The 14,196-nt window shown below is 42.9% G+C and overlaps 1 protein-coding gene across 4 annotated transcripts in view; it reads left to right on the plus strand.

Moving 5' to 3' along the window:
- CHN1 (chimerin 1) overlaps positions 1–13,937 on the plus strand; it is a 203,131-nt gene extending 189,194 nt beyond the window's left edge. For all 4 annotated transcript variants that reach the window (XM_060621788.3, XM_060621789.3, XM_078451147.2 and 1 more), the window contains 5 exons: positions 789–962; positions 1,724–1,801; positions 4,661–4,798; positions 12,262–12,367; positions 13,747–13,937. In XM_060621788.3, the coding sequence (XP_060477771.1) occupies positions 789–962; positions 1,724–1,801; positions 4,661–4,798; positions 12,262–12,367; positions 13,747–13,918 (668 nt within the window). In that variant the 3' untranslated portion in view covers positions 13,919–13,937. The remainder of the gene's footprint in view (positions 1–788; positions 963–1,723; positions 1,802–4,660; positions 4,799–12,261; positions 12,368–13,746) is intronic.
- The last annotated feature ends 259 nt before the right edge of the window (positions 13,938–14,196 follow it).

Raw genomic sequence — 14,196 nt, forward strand, 5'->3', positions numbered from 1 at the left:
CGTGGTGTCCTCAATAGAGGCAACGTGGTATGGGTGCTAAACCCGTGGACCCTGAATCCTTCGTAGGCTTAAATCTCAGCTCCGCTGCATGCCAAATGCACGGCCGTAGGTAAATTGCATAACACCTCTGTGCTTGGTTTCATCAGGTTTATACAATGAGAAGAATGACGATCCCTATTTCGTAGAGTTTTGTGAGCTTGATGGAAACAATGTAAAGCACTTGGAATAGTGCTTGGCATCAGTGAACTGGTGCTAATATTAAGACAATAACTGTGGCTATTTCTAGCCACTAAATTTATTATTTACAGGGTTATGAACAGATACGAATATGAGTAGCACAATTTTAAGAGGGCCCTGGGATGCTCTTACTTTTGGAGGTCTGATTTCTCTTCATACCAAATATATTAAAATGGAATTCTGTATCCCACATCAAATATAATTTTGTGTAAGTTTAAAGAAACGGATAACTTTTAGTTGCCTGCATTTTGTAGATATCTAAACACTTACTAATTTCACTTTGTCTGAATTGGTTCTCTCCTGGGATCACACAGCAAATAAATGATGAAGCACGAGCTAGAATTCTCATCTTCTGACTTAAAACCAAAATTTTCCAAGAGAAAAGATGGGAAGAGTGTTTTTCCCCTCTTCAGAAACTGTTGGGAGCTAGCCCCCTTCAAAGCCTAACTCAAGCTGGATGGTGGGAGTGTCTTTTGCTAAACTAAACACTCCAGAATGCTCAAAAGTCTGAAAACATTGATGAATTTTTCCTTTCTATATTCTTCATTTAGACTGTGGTTTGAATGTTCATAAGCAGTGTTCCAAGATGGTCCCAAACGACTGTAAGCCAGACTTGAAACATGTCAAGAAGGTATACAGTTGTGACCTTACCACTCTCGTGAAAGCCCGTGTCACCAAGCGGCCAATGGTGGTGGACATGTGCATCAGGGAAATTGAATCCAGAGGTGAGGCGTCGCCGGTGTGCTTCAGCACTCATAATTCACCATGAATCCAAGTTCTGATGCCCTTCTGGGTACCTCATGGCATGACCCAGTTGTCTTCTTCAGTAAGTTTAGAGGGAGAGGATTTCAGACGTCAAATGATCTGAAAGTCTGAAATGAATTAAATTAACAAATAATTCGCCAGTGTGATTTTAAGGTACATTGAGCGAGTTCTAGGAAATATGCTTAAATATTTTTTTATGAATGATGATGCTTCTTGTCTATAAAAGTTGACATGTAGATACCAATTCATTTTTCACTTTTTACATTTTTCTTAGGTCCAAGAAGCAAAGGTGTAAATGCTCTATTAAGACCATCCCAAACCAAAAAACAGAACTGCACCCTAATTATTCTTTCCCATTTGGGAAAGACTGGTACAGGCCTATTAATATGGCTTATCTTAGTCTTCTGTTATGTAAAAGAATTTATGGTATAATTGAGGTGATGAATGATTTCCCTGAAGACTCAACGTATTTGATCTAATTAGGCACAGTGATGAGCCAGATTACAGATATTCAGGCAACAGTAAGCCACAGTTTAAAGTCTGTGAGTGAAATGGTTTTATTTTAGGAGAAAATGCGAAGAGGTTTCTAGACAAGTACATTTAATCGTTCTTTCTGACACATTACTTGCCTGGCCTGAAGTATGGGAAGAAGTTAAAACTTGAAGAAGGAAAGACATAATTTCCAAAGAAACTAATTAGCTCTCTTGCTCTGTTTTTTCAGGTCTTAATTCTGAAGGTCTGTATCGAGTATCAGGATTCAGTGACTTAATTGAAGATGTCAAGATGGCTTTTGACAGAGGTATGTTCTTTAGCATGTCCGTTAACTTAGGACAACAATGCTCTCTGCCAAGGAGGCACAGTTTCTTATGTTATTCTGTTCATTATTTGTCTAAGTCATCGGTTATTATACCAAATAAAAAGCGTGTAATTTTACTTTATTACTATATTAAACTGTTACACTTCAAGGTGAGAAAGAAACATAAAATTTAACTATATTACCAGTATCTGAGCATCCAGGGCTGGTCCATGTTCCTCAAAATATATACAGAGCAATTAAATTTACCAGATACCATGGAGAAAATAGGGCAGGGTGGTTGGGGGAATCTAAGTGATTGCAGATCTCAGATTTCCCAGTTTGGAGTTGGCCCACCTAACTGCCTGTCGTCCATGCATTCCATCACCATATTTGATGGAGTGGAGACCCAGTATAATGACTTAGATTCCCCCACCACAGAATCATTATTGATTTTATTTTAATAAATGCCATAAAGGAAAGTATTAGTAACTATGGAACTTAACCTGGTCTGTGGGGTTGGGGGATGCTGGAGATCAGAAGAGGCTTTCCAGAGAAGTACAGAAGTTGGCCATATAATGGTTGAATAGCAAAGAAACAGGATATGTAAAGACCCTGGCAATAGATGAGTCCGTGCAGAGGTCCTGAGGCCTGTCCTTGTCGAGTCCCTGAAAAGTGCTAGGACTTAGCAGGAACTGAAAGGAGAGTGGACTAATATACAATGGATACACTATCTTACTATAGAAAAAATTAGCTGAATGGTAGAAGGTTCTCAGATCAACCTCCAAATTCAGTTTAACACATCATGTAGCTGAACTATAAGATTGGTGACTTTATTTTCCAAACCCAAAATTGGACATGTACCCTATAATGAGACAGGACATCTGAAATTTGGATTTTCATAAAAAAAAAAATAGATAGTGGAAATAGGAACCATGTGGCAGGAGAGAATACCAGCATTCTTTCTTTTTTCCTGAGTAAAAGTTTTGATAGAGATGATAACTTGTCTTTATAATTCTTCTGCCTTCATGTTCTCCTCTCCCTTTCCCCAGGTCTTTAGGCACCTGTACACTTCCCCAAGATCCCCCAGTGGAGCGATCTAATTGCTTTTTCCTCCCAGAATGCACTCTACCCCAATTTGCACTGCCATTGTATGTGATTTCAACACAAGTCTGAAAAACAGATACTGGTGATCTAATTCACACTGGAGTGTGAATGTCTGATAGGCCATGGTATTTCACATTTAAAAGAGGCTTCTTTAAAGAAAAATACACTTTGCTAAAGTAGTTTTAGGGTTCCAGTTTTAGGTTAACATTAGTTCTAGGTTAACAAAATTTCACAGAAAGTACAGATATTTCCCATATAACCTCTCCTCTCGTTCCTCTCCCCCCCCATAGTTTCCCCTATTAACATCTTGCATTAATATAGTACATTTGTTACAATTGATGAACCAACACTGATACATTAACTAAAGTCAGTAGTTTAAAGTTCAGTCTTCATGTTGTACAGTTCTGTGGGTTTTGGCAAATGCATAATGTCATATAGCCACCCTTATGGTGTCACACTATAAGGTATCACTTTCACTACCCTAAGAATCGTCTGTGCTTTACCTGTTCTCCCTTTCTCCCACTGAACCCCTGACAACCGCTGTTCTTTTTACAGACTCCATAGTTTTGCCTTTTCCAGAATGTCAGAGTTGGAATCATAAGATATGTAGCCTTTTTTGGCTGATTTCCTTTACTTACCAATGTGCATCGAAAGTTCTCCCATGCCTTTTCCTGGCTTGATCGCTCATTTCTTGTTGTTGCTCAATAATATTCCTTTGTCTGGGCATATCACAGTTTATTCACCTATTGAAGGACATCTTGATTACTTACAAGTTTTTAGCAATCATGAATGAAAGTGGCTTAAATATTTGTGTGCACGTATTTGTGTGGACGCAAGTAGTTTCCGTCTCCTCTGGATAAATACCTAGGAGTGTGATGGCTGGATTACATGTAAAGACACTGCCTTTCCTCCCAGGTGGCCGTCCCATTTGCATTCCCACCAGCAACAACGTCGAGTTCCTGTGGCCCCTGCATCGTCTCCAGCATTTGTCATCAGTTGTCATTTTAGCCATTCTAATATCTGTGTAGGGGCGAGGCTGCTTTTTAATGGATAGCACTCGTTCATAAGCCAAATGGAATAAAAGAAGCCTAGCATAAGATGTAGCTCAGAGTCGGCACTAATTAAATCTTCAGTAGATGAACGTTCAGATATTTTAACCAGTTACTAAATGCAGGAGAGTAAAAGAAGTCTTAAGGCCCAGCAACCCTAAAATACTCCTCTGTGTTATAACTTCTTCTCTTGTTATTTCAAGACTCTCAAGTTTTGTTTCGTTTTACTCTCATACTTCTCACTGTGTGCCTACACGTAGGGCTCAGACAACATCCAGACGTCATGTGTCAGGAGCCTGGGGTGAGTCAAAGGTGGCCTTTTGTACATTAGGAGTGCCTCTGTTGTTATTTTTCACATTCTCTAGGTTTATTTTAAAAAGAAAGAGAAAGCAATCCCACATTACTCCCCTAGGAGCTCTCAAGTACTCGTGGAATTTACGAATACTGCTGTTGATCTCAGCCCTCTCCTACTCCCCCCCCCTTCAAATTAGACCTGGAAAGCTAAGTAACTTCAGAAAAGAAAATTCAGAAAAACAGATTTGGCTTTTCACAGAAAATTGATCACTTGTATATATCGGCACACTGAATTTGATATTAAAAAAACCGACGCATTGATGATCTCGAAAGACCGTAACACAAAATGTGTTACTAAAACAGTGCTGTGCGTCCAGATAGTTACTCGTATTTTTCTTCTTAACATCCTTCAAAGACGGCGAGAAAGCGGATATTTCTGTGAACATGTATGAAGATATCAACATTATCACTGGTGCGCTGAAACTGTACTTCAGGGATCTACCAATTCCGCTCATCACATACGACGCCTACCCTAAGTTTATAGAGTCCGCGAGTAAGTATGAAGGCACGCATTCCAATAACCTGACAGACTCCCTCCTCATGGTAATCACTTCTCCTGCTTTTCCTGCTGAGTTTCTTGAATGCATATTACGTATTTCCCCCTCTCCTCTCCCCTCGGTTAATATACTCACAGAAATTTCGAACTCCTCTCCAGTGTAGGTTATTTATGACTTCTGCCATCAGAAGCTTCTTTGTAATGTGCTAACCCTCATTTACCAAAGTAAGGCTTATGCCAGTGCCCCTTAGATATGCACCAATGCTTCTGCAGAATAAAAATGAGTAACTAGGAAAATAAAATTGAAGAACAGGACCAAACTATTTTGTTATTAGATTCAGCTCAGCATAAAAGTTACTCTGTCAGATCTCATAAAAGTTTCCAAATTCTTACTTTCAATTTCTATACATATCCTGTGACAGACCATTAACAAACAGTTTGTAAACTGGCACCGGTCCGTAGATCATACTTTAAGGAGCACTGTTTTAGATCAAGAAGTGATTTTTTAAGTTCTAGTTGAGATGCAAATGAGAAAAAGCAAAGGCTCATTTGCCAAATTTTGGTGCAAAAATCATACCTGTAATTCACACTTCCTTTTTTTAAAGAAAGGAATTTTTAACAGATTTTAAGTGTTGGCATTGCCATTTTTTAAGAAAAGATAGGCTATTTCTGTCCTTTTTCTTCTCTCTTAAAAACCATATGTTGTCTTGATCTTTAAATAATAACATCACTTTCTTAGAACGCTGATTTACTTTTTGACTTTGAAATTTCGTGAAGTACAGACTTGCTTTGTTCTAATTTTTACTTTCCCCTTCAGTGCTTTTGTTGAGAATTTTTGTGGTTGGCTCCATGGAGACCTGATTTCTTGCAGGGAACAGCCATGAGAGTTACACTGATTTTTACAAATTTCCATGTTAGGAGCCTGAAAGACTAGATCCTCTCCGTGGGAATTTAGCTCTTCTCATTTGGGGATGTATTCAGTGCTGATCACGAAAACCGTCTGAGGGAGCTTATGGGTTCTTGTTTCGTGGGGCAGACGCTTCCTCCCGAGAGAGAGAAGTCTGATTGCCACTCCTGTCAAAAGCACTTGACACACACTTGCATCACCGAGGGCTGCTCGGTCCCCAGTTTGCTCTGATCCTCAGGACAGTGGGGGCTCAAGCGGACAGACTTCCTGTCCCCGTGTCGCTTTGGAGTAAAATTAAAACTTGGTTTCTGTGCCCAAGCCCAAGGCACCCCAATAGCAGAGGACAAAGCGGTAATTCAGACCCGCATTCTGAACTCTACACAGCCGCTTTATCTACTTAGAAGAAACATCCAAGCCTTCCTTACTGGGTTTCGAGGCCTTTTGCCCTCCAGACTCCCAAATTATTTCACCTTCTTTCCCCACACCCATGTCAGTTGCCTCTATTATTCTTCCAAAACATTTGTTAGCATTCTGAGGTTTGTGTCTGAAACAGCCCCTGTCGGACATCAGCAAACTCCCTGTTCTACTTTAGAGAGCTCTTCAAAGCGCAAGATAGAAACTTTCCTAAATCAAGGTAGAAATTCCTTCTTACAGTGTCACCTATTTTGATGCGTGACTTCCATGACACCAAAACCGTGGCATAATACTCATACACGATATAAATGTTTATTGTGCGTGTTTCCTGTTGATCTGATTGTTTATGGAATATTGTGCCCTTGTCCATGTCTCTTCCAGCAGTAGAGTCTGTTCCATTCTTTAGACACAGGGATACAGCCATTCTCTTATCTTTATAGGTAGATAAGGGAGATGAGAGAAACTAAGATTTATAGAACATATACTGGGTGCCAGGAATCACATTGCACACTTTATAGCCACGATATTTTATTTTAATTTTTATCTCTACACCCAGTGGGGTTCCAATTCATTCGTGACCCTAAGATCAAGAGTCGCATGCTCTTCACAGAGCCAGCCAGGTGCCCCACCACGATGTCATTTTAGAAAGGAGATGTCGTGGGGCACCTGGGTGGCTCCGTCGGTTAAGCATCCGGCCCTTGATTGTGGCTCAGGTCACGATCTCCCTGTTCACGAGTTCAAGCCCTGTATAGGGCTTGTCGCCGATAGCATAGAGCCTGCTTGGGATTCTCTCTTCTCTGCCCATCCCCCACTCACATGTGCGGTCTCTCTTGCTCTCTCTCAAAATAGATAAACTTCAAAAAAAAAAAAAAAAAACAAAAACAGAAAGGAGATGTTATAGGGTATAAGTGAATTGTCCAAGGTCTCGTCACTAGTGGAGGTGGCACTGGCATTCAAAGCTACATCTGTCTGACGCCACAGCCCTTGCTCTCTGCATGCAGCCCACTGCCTGCCTCCACTGGTGGAACAGGAACAGAAGACCTGCCCAGAGAGGGAAGGCAGGAGGGCAGGAACCCCTCCCAAATGATGCACGGTGTTAGCTGACCCTTCCCGGTGCACCTGCTCTTGAGCCTTTTTATCACTGGGTCCCTTAGAAAACCTGGGGCCTGTTCTTTAGGTCTCAGGATTCCCCGGCACTTATTAGCATCTCTTGCCAACACAAACTCAGAGTGCATATTAAAGCTTTCTCCTGCAAAAGCTGTCTGAGCTCCACTCTTGCAGCCTCCCTCACACAACCTGCACCCGGGAAGCTGGAGGTGCGTGGCTACAGGGAATGAACAAAGGACACAATGGTGGTAGAGGCTGGGGCCTCTCATTTAAGGGCTTAAAGATCTTCATAATATCCTGGAAACTCCCCCTTAAACTACCTGGAAGTCTGGGACCGCCTAGTGCTTTTTCCTCCCTGCCTCTTCCCACCAGTGAAGGGATCGCTGCCCTACAGACAGTACAAGGTGTATGTAGAAGGTGCCTCTCCCAGGCTGCACGGTAACCCAGCATATGCATGGACACTTCCTGACCCCGAGGGAAACAGCACTGCCAGGACCCAACTCCTGGTTGGACTCGGTGTGGAAATCTTTCTCTGGCCGAGAACTCTCTGAGCTCTGTTCCCAGAAGATCTCAGAAAAGATGACTCAGTCAGCATGTAGTCTTGAGTGAGTCAGATGAACTCGGCCATAAAACCCAGGGCTCTTTGTCCCAAGCAACTTCAAGTGTCCTGAAGGGAGGTCTGGGATGAGAACTCGCCGAGTGTTCCCCTCCGCTCTGCCTCTGATTCACCCCTTACGCTTGGCTGAGTCTTCTTCTTCTTGTACTTGAATGTCTCTACGAGGAACTGGCAGTACGTACCTTAAAAGAGCTTTTAGGGGCGCCTGGGTGGCGCAGTCGGTTAAGCGTCCGACTTCAGCTCAGGTCACGATCTCACAGTCCATGAGTTCGAGCCCCGCGTCGGGCTCTGGGCTGATGGCTCAGAGCCTGGAGCCTGCTTCCGATTCTGTGTCTCCTTCTCTCTCTGCCCCTCCCCCCTTCATGCTCTGTCTCTCTCTGTCTCAAAAATAAATAAACGTCAAAAAAAAAATTAAAAAAAAAAAAAAAAGAGCTTTTAACTAAATGTCGAGACAGGTTCAGATGCTTATTCGTGCCCTCACAACGTCCACATTTCCAAACGCTCCTCAGAGGCCATTTCTTCTCTTCTCGGTTCCGCTCAGCCCCCAGGCCAACTTTCTCTTCTGTGTTCCCGTCACACTTCGCCTGGCCCTTTGGCACAGACTCTTTCCATCATGATGGAAGGCTGTATTCATGTCTTGTCTGCCCCATTAGATTAACCCCATTACAAGGGACAGTTCTGTCGCTTTATTTTCCTGTAGCACCTGTGACAGTCCTTTCATTTACATCACAGGTGCTCAATAAATTCTTATTAAATGAGTAAACATAATTTTATATTGAGAACCATAGAATCTTAGACTTTTTAGATATTCTAAAGGGTCACGTTAACTAGATTTCCTTCTACGACACACTCTTTTTTTGAAATACCCAGTAACTGCAAGATCACTGCCTCTCTCGGTAGGCAGCCGCCAGTGGACAGATAGAACCGTCGTAAAGGCCTCCTTGTGCACAACAGAAATCAGCCTGCCCTCGACTCCCGCTGCCGATGGTCCTGATGTGACCCTCTTCCACAAGCAAGCCTTTCACATATTTGAAACAGCTGATGCTGTTCGTCTCTAAATACGTTCCATTTTGTCTGTCTTTCTCTTAAATTATGCTGTGGTCTTCGTAGGGCAGAAGATTTGTGTTCTCTGAAAAAATTATGAGTAATACTCCTTTAAGTAGAAAAAAAAAGAAACGAACTCCAGGGAAGAGCCTGTGTTGATTTGATGTCAGTATATTCAAATGCAGTTTGTCATATGTCCCCAGATTTATATCTCCAGTGTGGACCTCTCCCTGAGCACCAGATTAATCCACAGTCAGGATGATCATTTAGATATCTGAGAGACACCTCAGGTAGAGCCCTTGACCTTTCCCACAAAACCCCTCCCATCCATAATCTTAATGGAGGCTCCATCTTCCCAGTTGCCTAAGCCCAAAGCTTAGCTCATTCTTGATTCTTTTCCTTTTCACACCTCCCTCATCAGGAAATCCTATGGACTCTACCGTTAAAATAGACCCAGATTCCAGCAACTTCTCGTTACCTTCACTGCCACCACTAGTCTAAGCTAGAGTCATTCGTCACCTGGGTTTTTGTAATAGTTACCAGAATGGTCTGTTTTTACTCTTGCCTTTCCATCGTCTGTTTCCCACATGGCAGACAGAGGAGAGCTACTGTGAGCCCTGTCAGGTCACGTCTCTGCCTCATTCAGAACCTTCACGTTTCTGCCAGTAAATGCCGAGTCCCTGGAATAGCCTGCAGCCCCTGACACAATGCAGTGCCCCGTTACCTCTCTGCCCTCACTCCCTTCCATCCCCCTCTGGCTCACTCCACTACAGCCACAGTTGGCTTCTCGCTTTACTCAGACATCGCAAGCATTCTGGCCCCTGGGGACCCTTGCACGGCTGCATCTCTGCCTGGCACCCCTTCCCCTAGGTCTCCGTGTGGTCATTCCCCCACGCCCTGAGAGTCTTCCCTCAAGACCATCTTTCTCATGAGGTCTGTCATGACCACCCCATTTAAAATCACATCCCCCAGCACCTGCAGTGCTCCTGACTCGGTTTTTTTTTCCCCACAGCACTGGCTTTGTTCTAATCTCGTATAAACCAGAAGATACATGTTCCTTGTTTACTGTCAGCCACGCCCCGAGAGAGAAAGTAAGCTCTCCACGAATGGGGAGTCTTGTTTGTTGCTAGCCCACCAACACAGTCCTTAATTTCATGCCATCTCAAGATTCTCCCTACAAGGACTAACTATGAAAACTAAAAGGAAACTATGTTAGTCTTTTTTCAACTTCCAGAACAGTATAGTTTCACATTAATTAGTCCTATGATAAAAAGAAAAAAAAAAAAAACTGTAAGTAAATACTAATAGTTTGATAGTAAATGGAATTTTAAGTCTAGAAATTAAATGATTGAATTTCAGTATCTGATACAGTATTGCTGTTATCAGTTGACACTCTTTAAAGATCCAAAGTTTCTGGGGCGCCTGGATGGCGCAGTCGGTTAAGCGTCCGACTTCAGCCAGGTCACGATCTCGCGGTCCGTGAGTTCGAGCCCCGCGTCAGGCTCTGGGCTGATGGCTCGGAGCCTGGAGCCTGTTTCCGATTCTGTGTCTCCCTCTCTCTCTGCCCCTCCCCTGTTCATGCTCTGTCTCTCTCTGTCCCAAAAATAAAGATCCAAAGTTTCAAAGACCGTGCGTCAATTATCATGGCAAATAATACATTGTTTATTACTGAGAAAAGAATCAGGAACCCTGGATAAGCTTGGGGCAGAAATTCTAAAATGGCCGAAGTTTCTTTGAGTTAAAAAGCTTCAGTCACTCTTCATGTTCTGAAGCTTATCGATCTGTGCTACCAGTGCTAGGAACTTTTCACATTCATTTTATATCACTCTTTTTAATGTTTATTTACTTTTGAGAGAGAGAGAGAGAGAGAGAGAGAGAGAGAGAGCGCGCGCGCATGCGTGTGAGTAGGTGAGGGGCAGAGAGGGACAATCCCAAGCAGGCTCCACACCAGGAGTGTGGAGCCCACCGCAGGGCTCAAACCCACGAACCGTGAGATCATGACCTGAGCCAAAGTTGGACACTCAACCAAGTGCACCGCCCAGGTGCCCCATACAAGTTTTAACCTGACTCCAGTGCATTGCCATCGAGTTGGATTTGTCTTTTGAGTTAGAAAACTAGAAATCCCGGTTTTGTGTCTTGAATGATACTGGTGGTCAGATGCGGCCTTCCAGAATTTCAAGGCTGCTATCCTGATTAAGACGCAACAGTTTGGGGTCCCCTTCCGGTTGCCCTGCAACCCAGCATTTAAGGGCACCCTGTCTTCCTGACATTTGAGAAGCAGGAATGTGCTAGGGTGCTCTTTTTGAGAGCTCAGAATTACAAACATGTCTGTTGTTTCTGATTATGGAAATGATGAACTCCACGCCATCTGCGACCTCAAAAGGAGTGTGCTGGGTTTTTGGCCAACACAGCGGAACTAAAATGCCCAAATGAAGATTGTTCCCTTTAAAGTTTACACCTTTGGAAGAGCCACATTTACTTCAGGGACCCTGTTGTCACTCCAAACATTTGGAATTGCCTTCAGATTCTGCATTTCATTCTCCTGAATGTCCGAAGTAGAATATTTTTGTGCTCTGAGGGTAGATTTGACTTTTTTATAGAAAAGTAAATTAAAACCAAGGAAATAAATACTGGATGATACATTCCTCATTTAAAAAGAAAACAATATCAATTAAGACTTTGGCAAAGGCTGCAAGGGGCAATGGGGTGGCATGGCTTATGTACTGTTGCTGAACAGGGTTTTTCAAAATATTTTGAGTAAATTAGCATCCCTTAAAATGTCTGTAATGCTGTAAGATGACTTCATTTGAATGTCTAAGTTCTTTTTTTTTTAAACATTTATTCATTTTTGAGAGACGGAGACAGCGCACAAGCAGGGGAGGGGCAGAGAGAGAGGGAGACACAGAATCCAAAGCAGGCTCCAGGCTCCGAGCTGTCAGCGCAGAGCCCGGCGCGGGGCTCAAACTCACGAACCGCAAGATCACGCCCTGAGCCAGAGTCAGACGCTCCACCGACTGAGCCACCTGGGCGCCCCAAAATGTCTGAGTTTTTAATCTGTTGCTGTGTCTGAGTTCCTTATAGTCACATCCTATCTATCCAGTGTCCAAATTCCACGGTTACCAGACTCTTAAGACAATCGAGTGGGTGCTGCCCCCAAAAGTCCCAGTAAATGGTGTTGCCACAATGGTACTAAGCCTTTTGGAAATCCAAGACTTGAACCTTAAAAATATTTTCCAAAGCTGTGGGCAAGGATCTGTGAGAAAGCTTTTCTTACCAGTTTTAGAAGATCACCACAAGAATAGAATTCAGTGAACCATTTATACCAGTTGTCCGTTAAAGTTCTTCTCCTTGGTATTCAACTTGCTATTTTAGAAATTATGGATCCCGATGAGCAATTAGAAACCCTTCACGAGGCACTGAAGCTCCTGCCGCCTGCTCACTGCGAAACCCTGCGGTACCTCATGGCGCATCTAAAGAGGCAAGTTACAGACTTTGAAGCTTCTACTTGCACTGTATCCAAATGTTAAGAATCAAGTGAAACCAAAGGTGAAAGAAAGGACAAATTGTTGCATGAATAAAGAAATGCACAGGTTGGGAAGGAATGCTAAAAATGTTCTGCGCTACAGCGCTGAATGCAGACTCGATTCTGACATAAACGGATTTGCAGTTCCCGTGTAGGTTTGCAAATAGGTTAGAACTACTAGTGTTCTGCCAAGGACATGCAGCGATTTTTGTGTGGAAAGAGAAAAGGTTGTAGCTGTAAGGACATTAGCATTAGCATAATAAAGAGCAAAGCAACTCGCCAGAAGGCTCACTTTCCTTCTTGCTCTAAAATAGGCACTTCGCTCTTGGTGACAGGATTTTAGACTATTGCATCGAGGTCTCCAACCCTGAAAACTGCTATAAAAAAAATGATGGAGTACAATAAGGGGTAAAGGGAGGAATAGAAAATAAAATATTTTGGTTACGTCTGGTTTAATGTTGTAAATACATTGATGGTGATAGAACTTCATTTCCCTGCTCTGTCGCTCTCCATCTCTATCAGTTGAAGCAAACGGTTTTAAATTATATGACCAAGTTTTAGTGGTTTTGGAGTTTCAAAATATAAAACTAATTAGAAACAAAAAAGACAGAACTTGACGTCTATTTTGTATGCCTCTCAGCATGAGTTACTCAGAAATGAATATGTAACTGATGGTGCTTTTAACATTTACATGTTTTCCCTCTTTGAAAGCACCATGAGCTAAAACTTTTAATATGCTTACAACTTCACTTGCAAATTCAAGTTTGCTTCATATATGGATGCAATTAAGGCCTTCACGCTAAGGCAAAGGAATAGCTCCCAAATTATAGTCTGTGCCTTTGCTGTAGCAGTAAAGAGAAGGCGAATGCTAATTCTCGCCGACCAGATAATCTTTATACTATGCCCTCGGCCATCTCTTCATACCGTGGCCACCACTCTCCCCAGATACTCAATAAACTGTTCAACTTACACAAATTCAGCAGTCTAGGCAGCCAGTGTGGAAGGAGGGCTGATATAATCAAGACAACCCAGCCCCTTCTCCACTACTCGCCAACACAGCCCTTGCAGCCGGCCGTTGCAATAGAATCCGCAGATAGAACTGACCCCACACAGCCTGACACACGAACTCAGACTTGAGCTTCGGTCATCACCGGAAGTTTAACTTATTAATATAATCGGCTTTGAGGAAAGTCCGTGCTTGGAGGTTGAGGAGTACAGAGAGAGGAGCTAGCGGACGAGTTGATAAGTGGACCTGGGTTTTGTCGTAGCGCTCGAGCACAGCGCAGAACGCCGTGGCTTACATGAAGGCACGCGCCTTTGCTTGTATTTTTCAGAGTGACCCTCCACGAAAAGGAGAATCTTATGAATGCAGAGAACCTCGGCATTGTTTTCGGCCCGACCCTTATGAGATCTCCAGAACTAGACGCGATGGCCGCGTTGAACGATATACGATACCAGAGACTGGTGGTGGAGCTGCTTATCAAAAACGAAGACATTTTATTTTAAATTTTAGTTTGCGGGGGGGGGGGGGGGGGGGGGGAAGAAATGTTTTACAGATGAAGGAATGTTTTATAGTAATTTAATTGGCTCTTATAGCTGACTTATTTCTCGGTTAGACGTTACGGCAGATAGCCAGCTTAAAATGAAGGAACTTTCCGTTGCTTTAGTAGCACTGCTCAGCTGTCCTTGTAAAACAGTGAACACACGCTCTCCAGTTCTAGTAATCCCGGGTGTTTATCATGTTAAGAGAAACTCAAGCTATTGCATGATTAGCCCCCTCTTTG

The sequence above is a fragment of the Panthera onca genome, chromosome C1, assembly GCF_046562875.1.
Source record: "Panthera onca isolate mPanOnc1 chromosome C1, mPanOnc1 haplotype 2, whole genome shotgun sequence".
In the NCBI taxonomy this organism is placed as follows: domain Eukaryota; kingdom Metazoa; phylum Chordata; class Mammalia; order Carnivora; family Felidae; genus Panthera; species Panthera onca.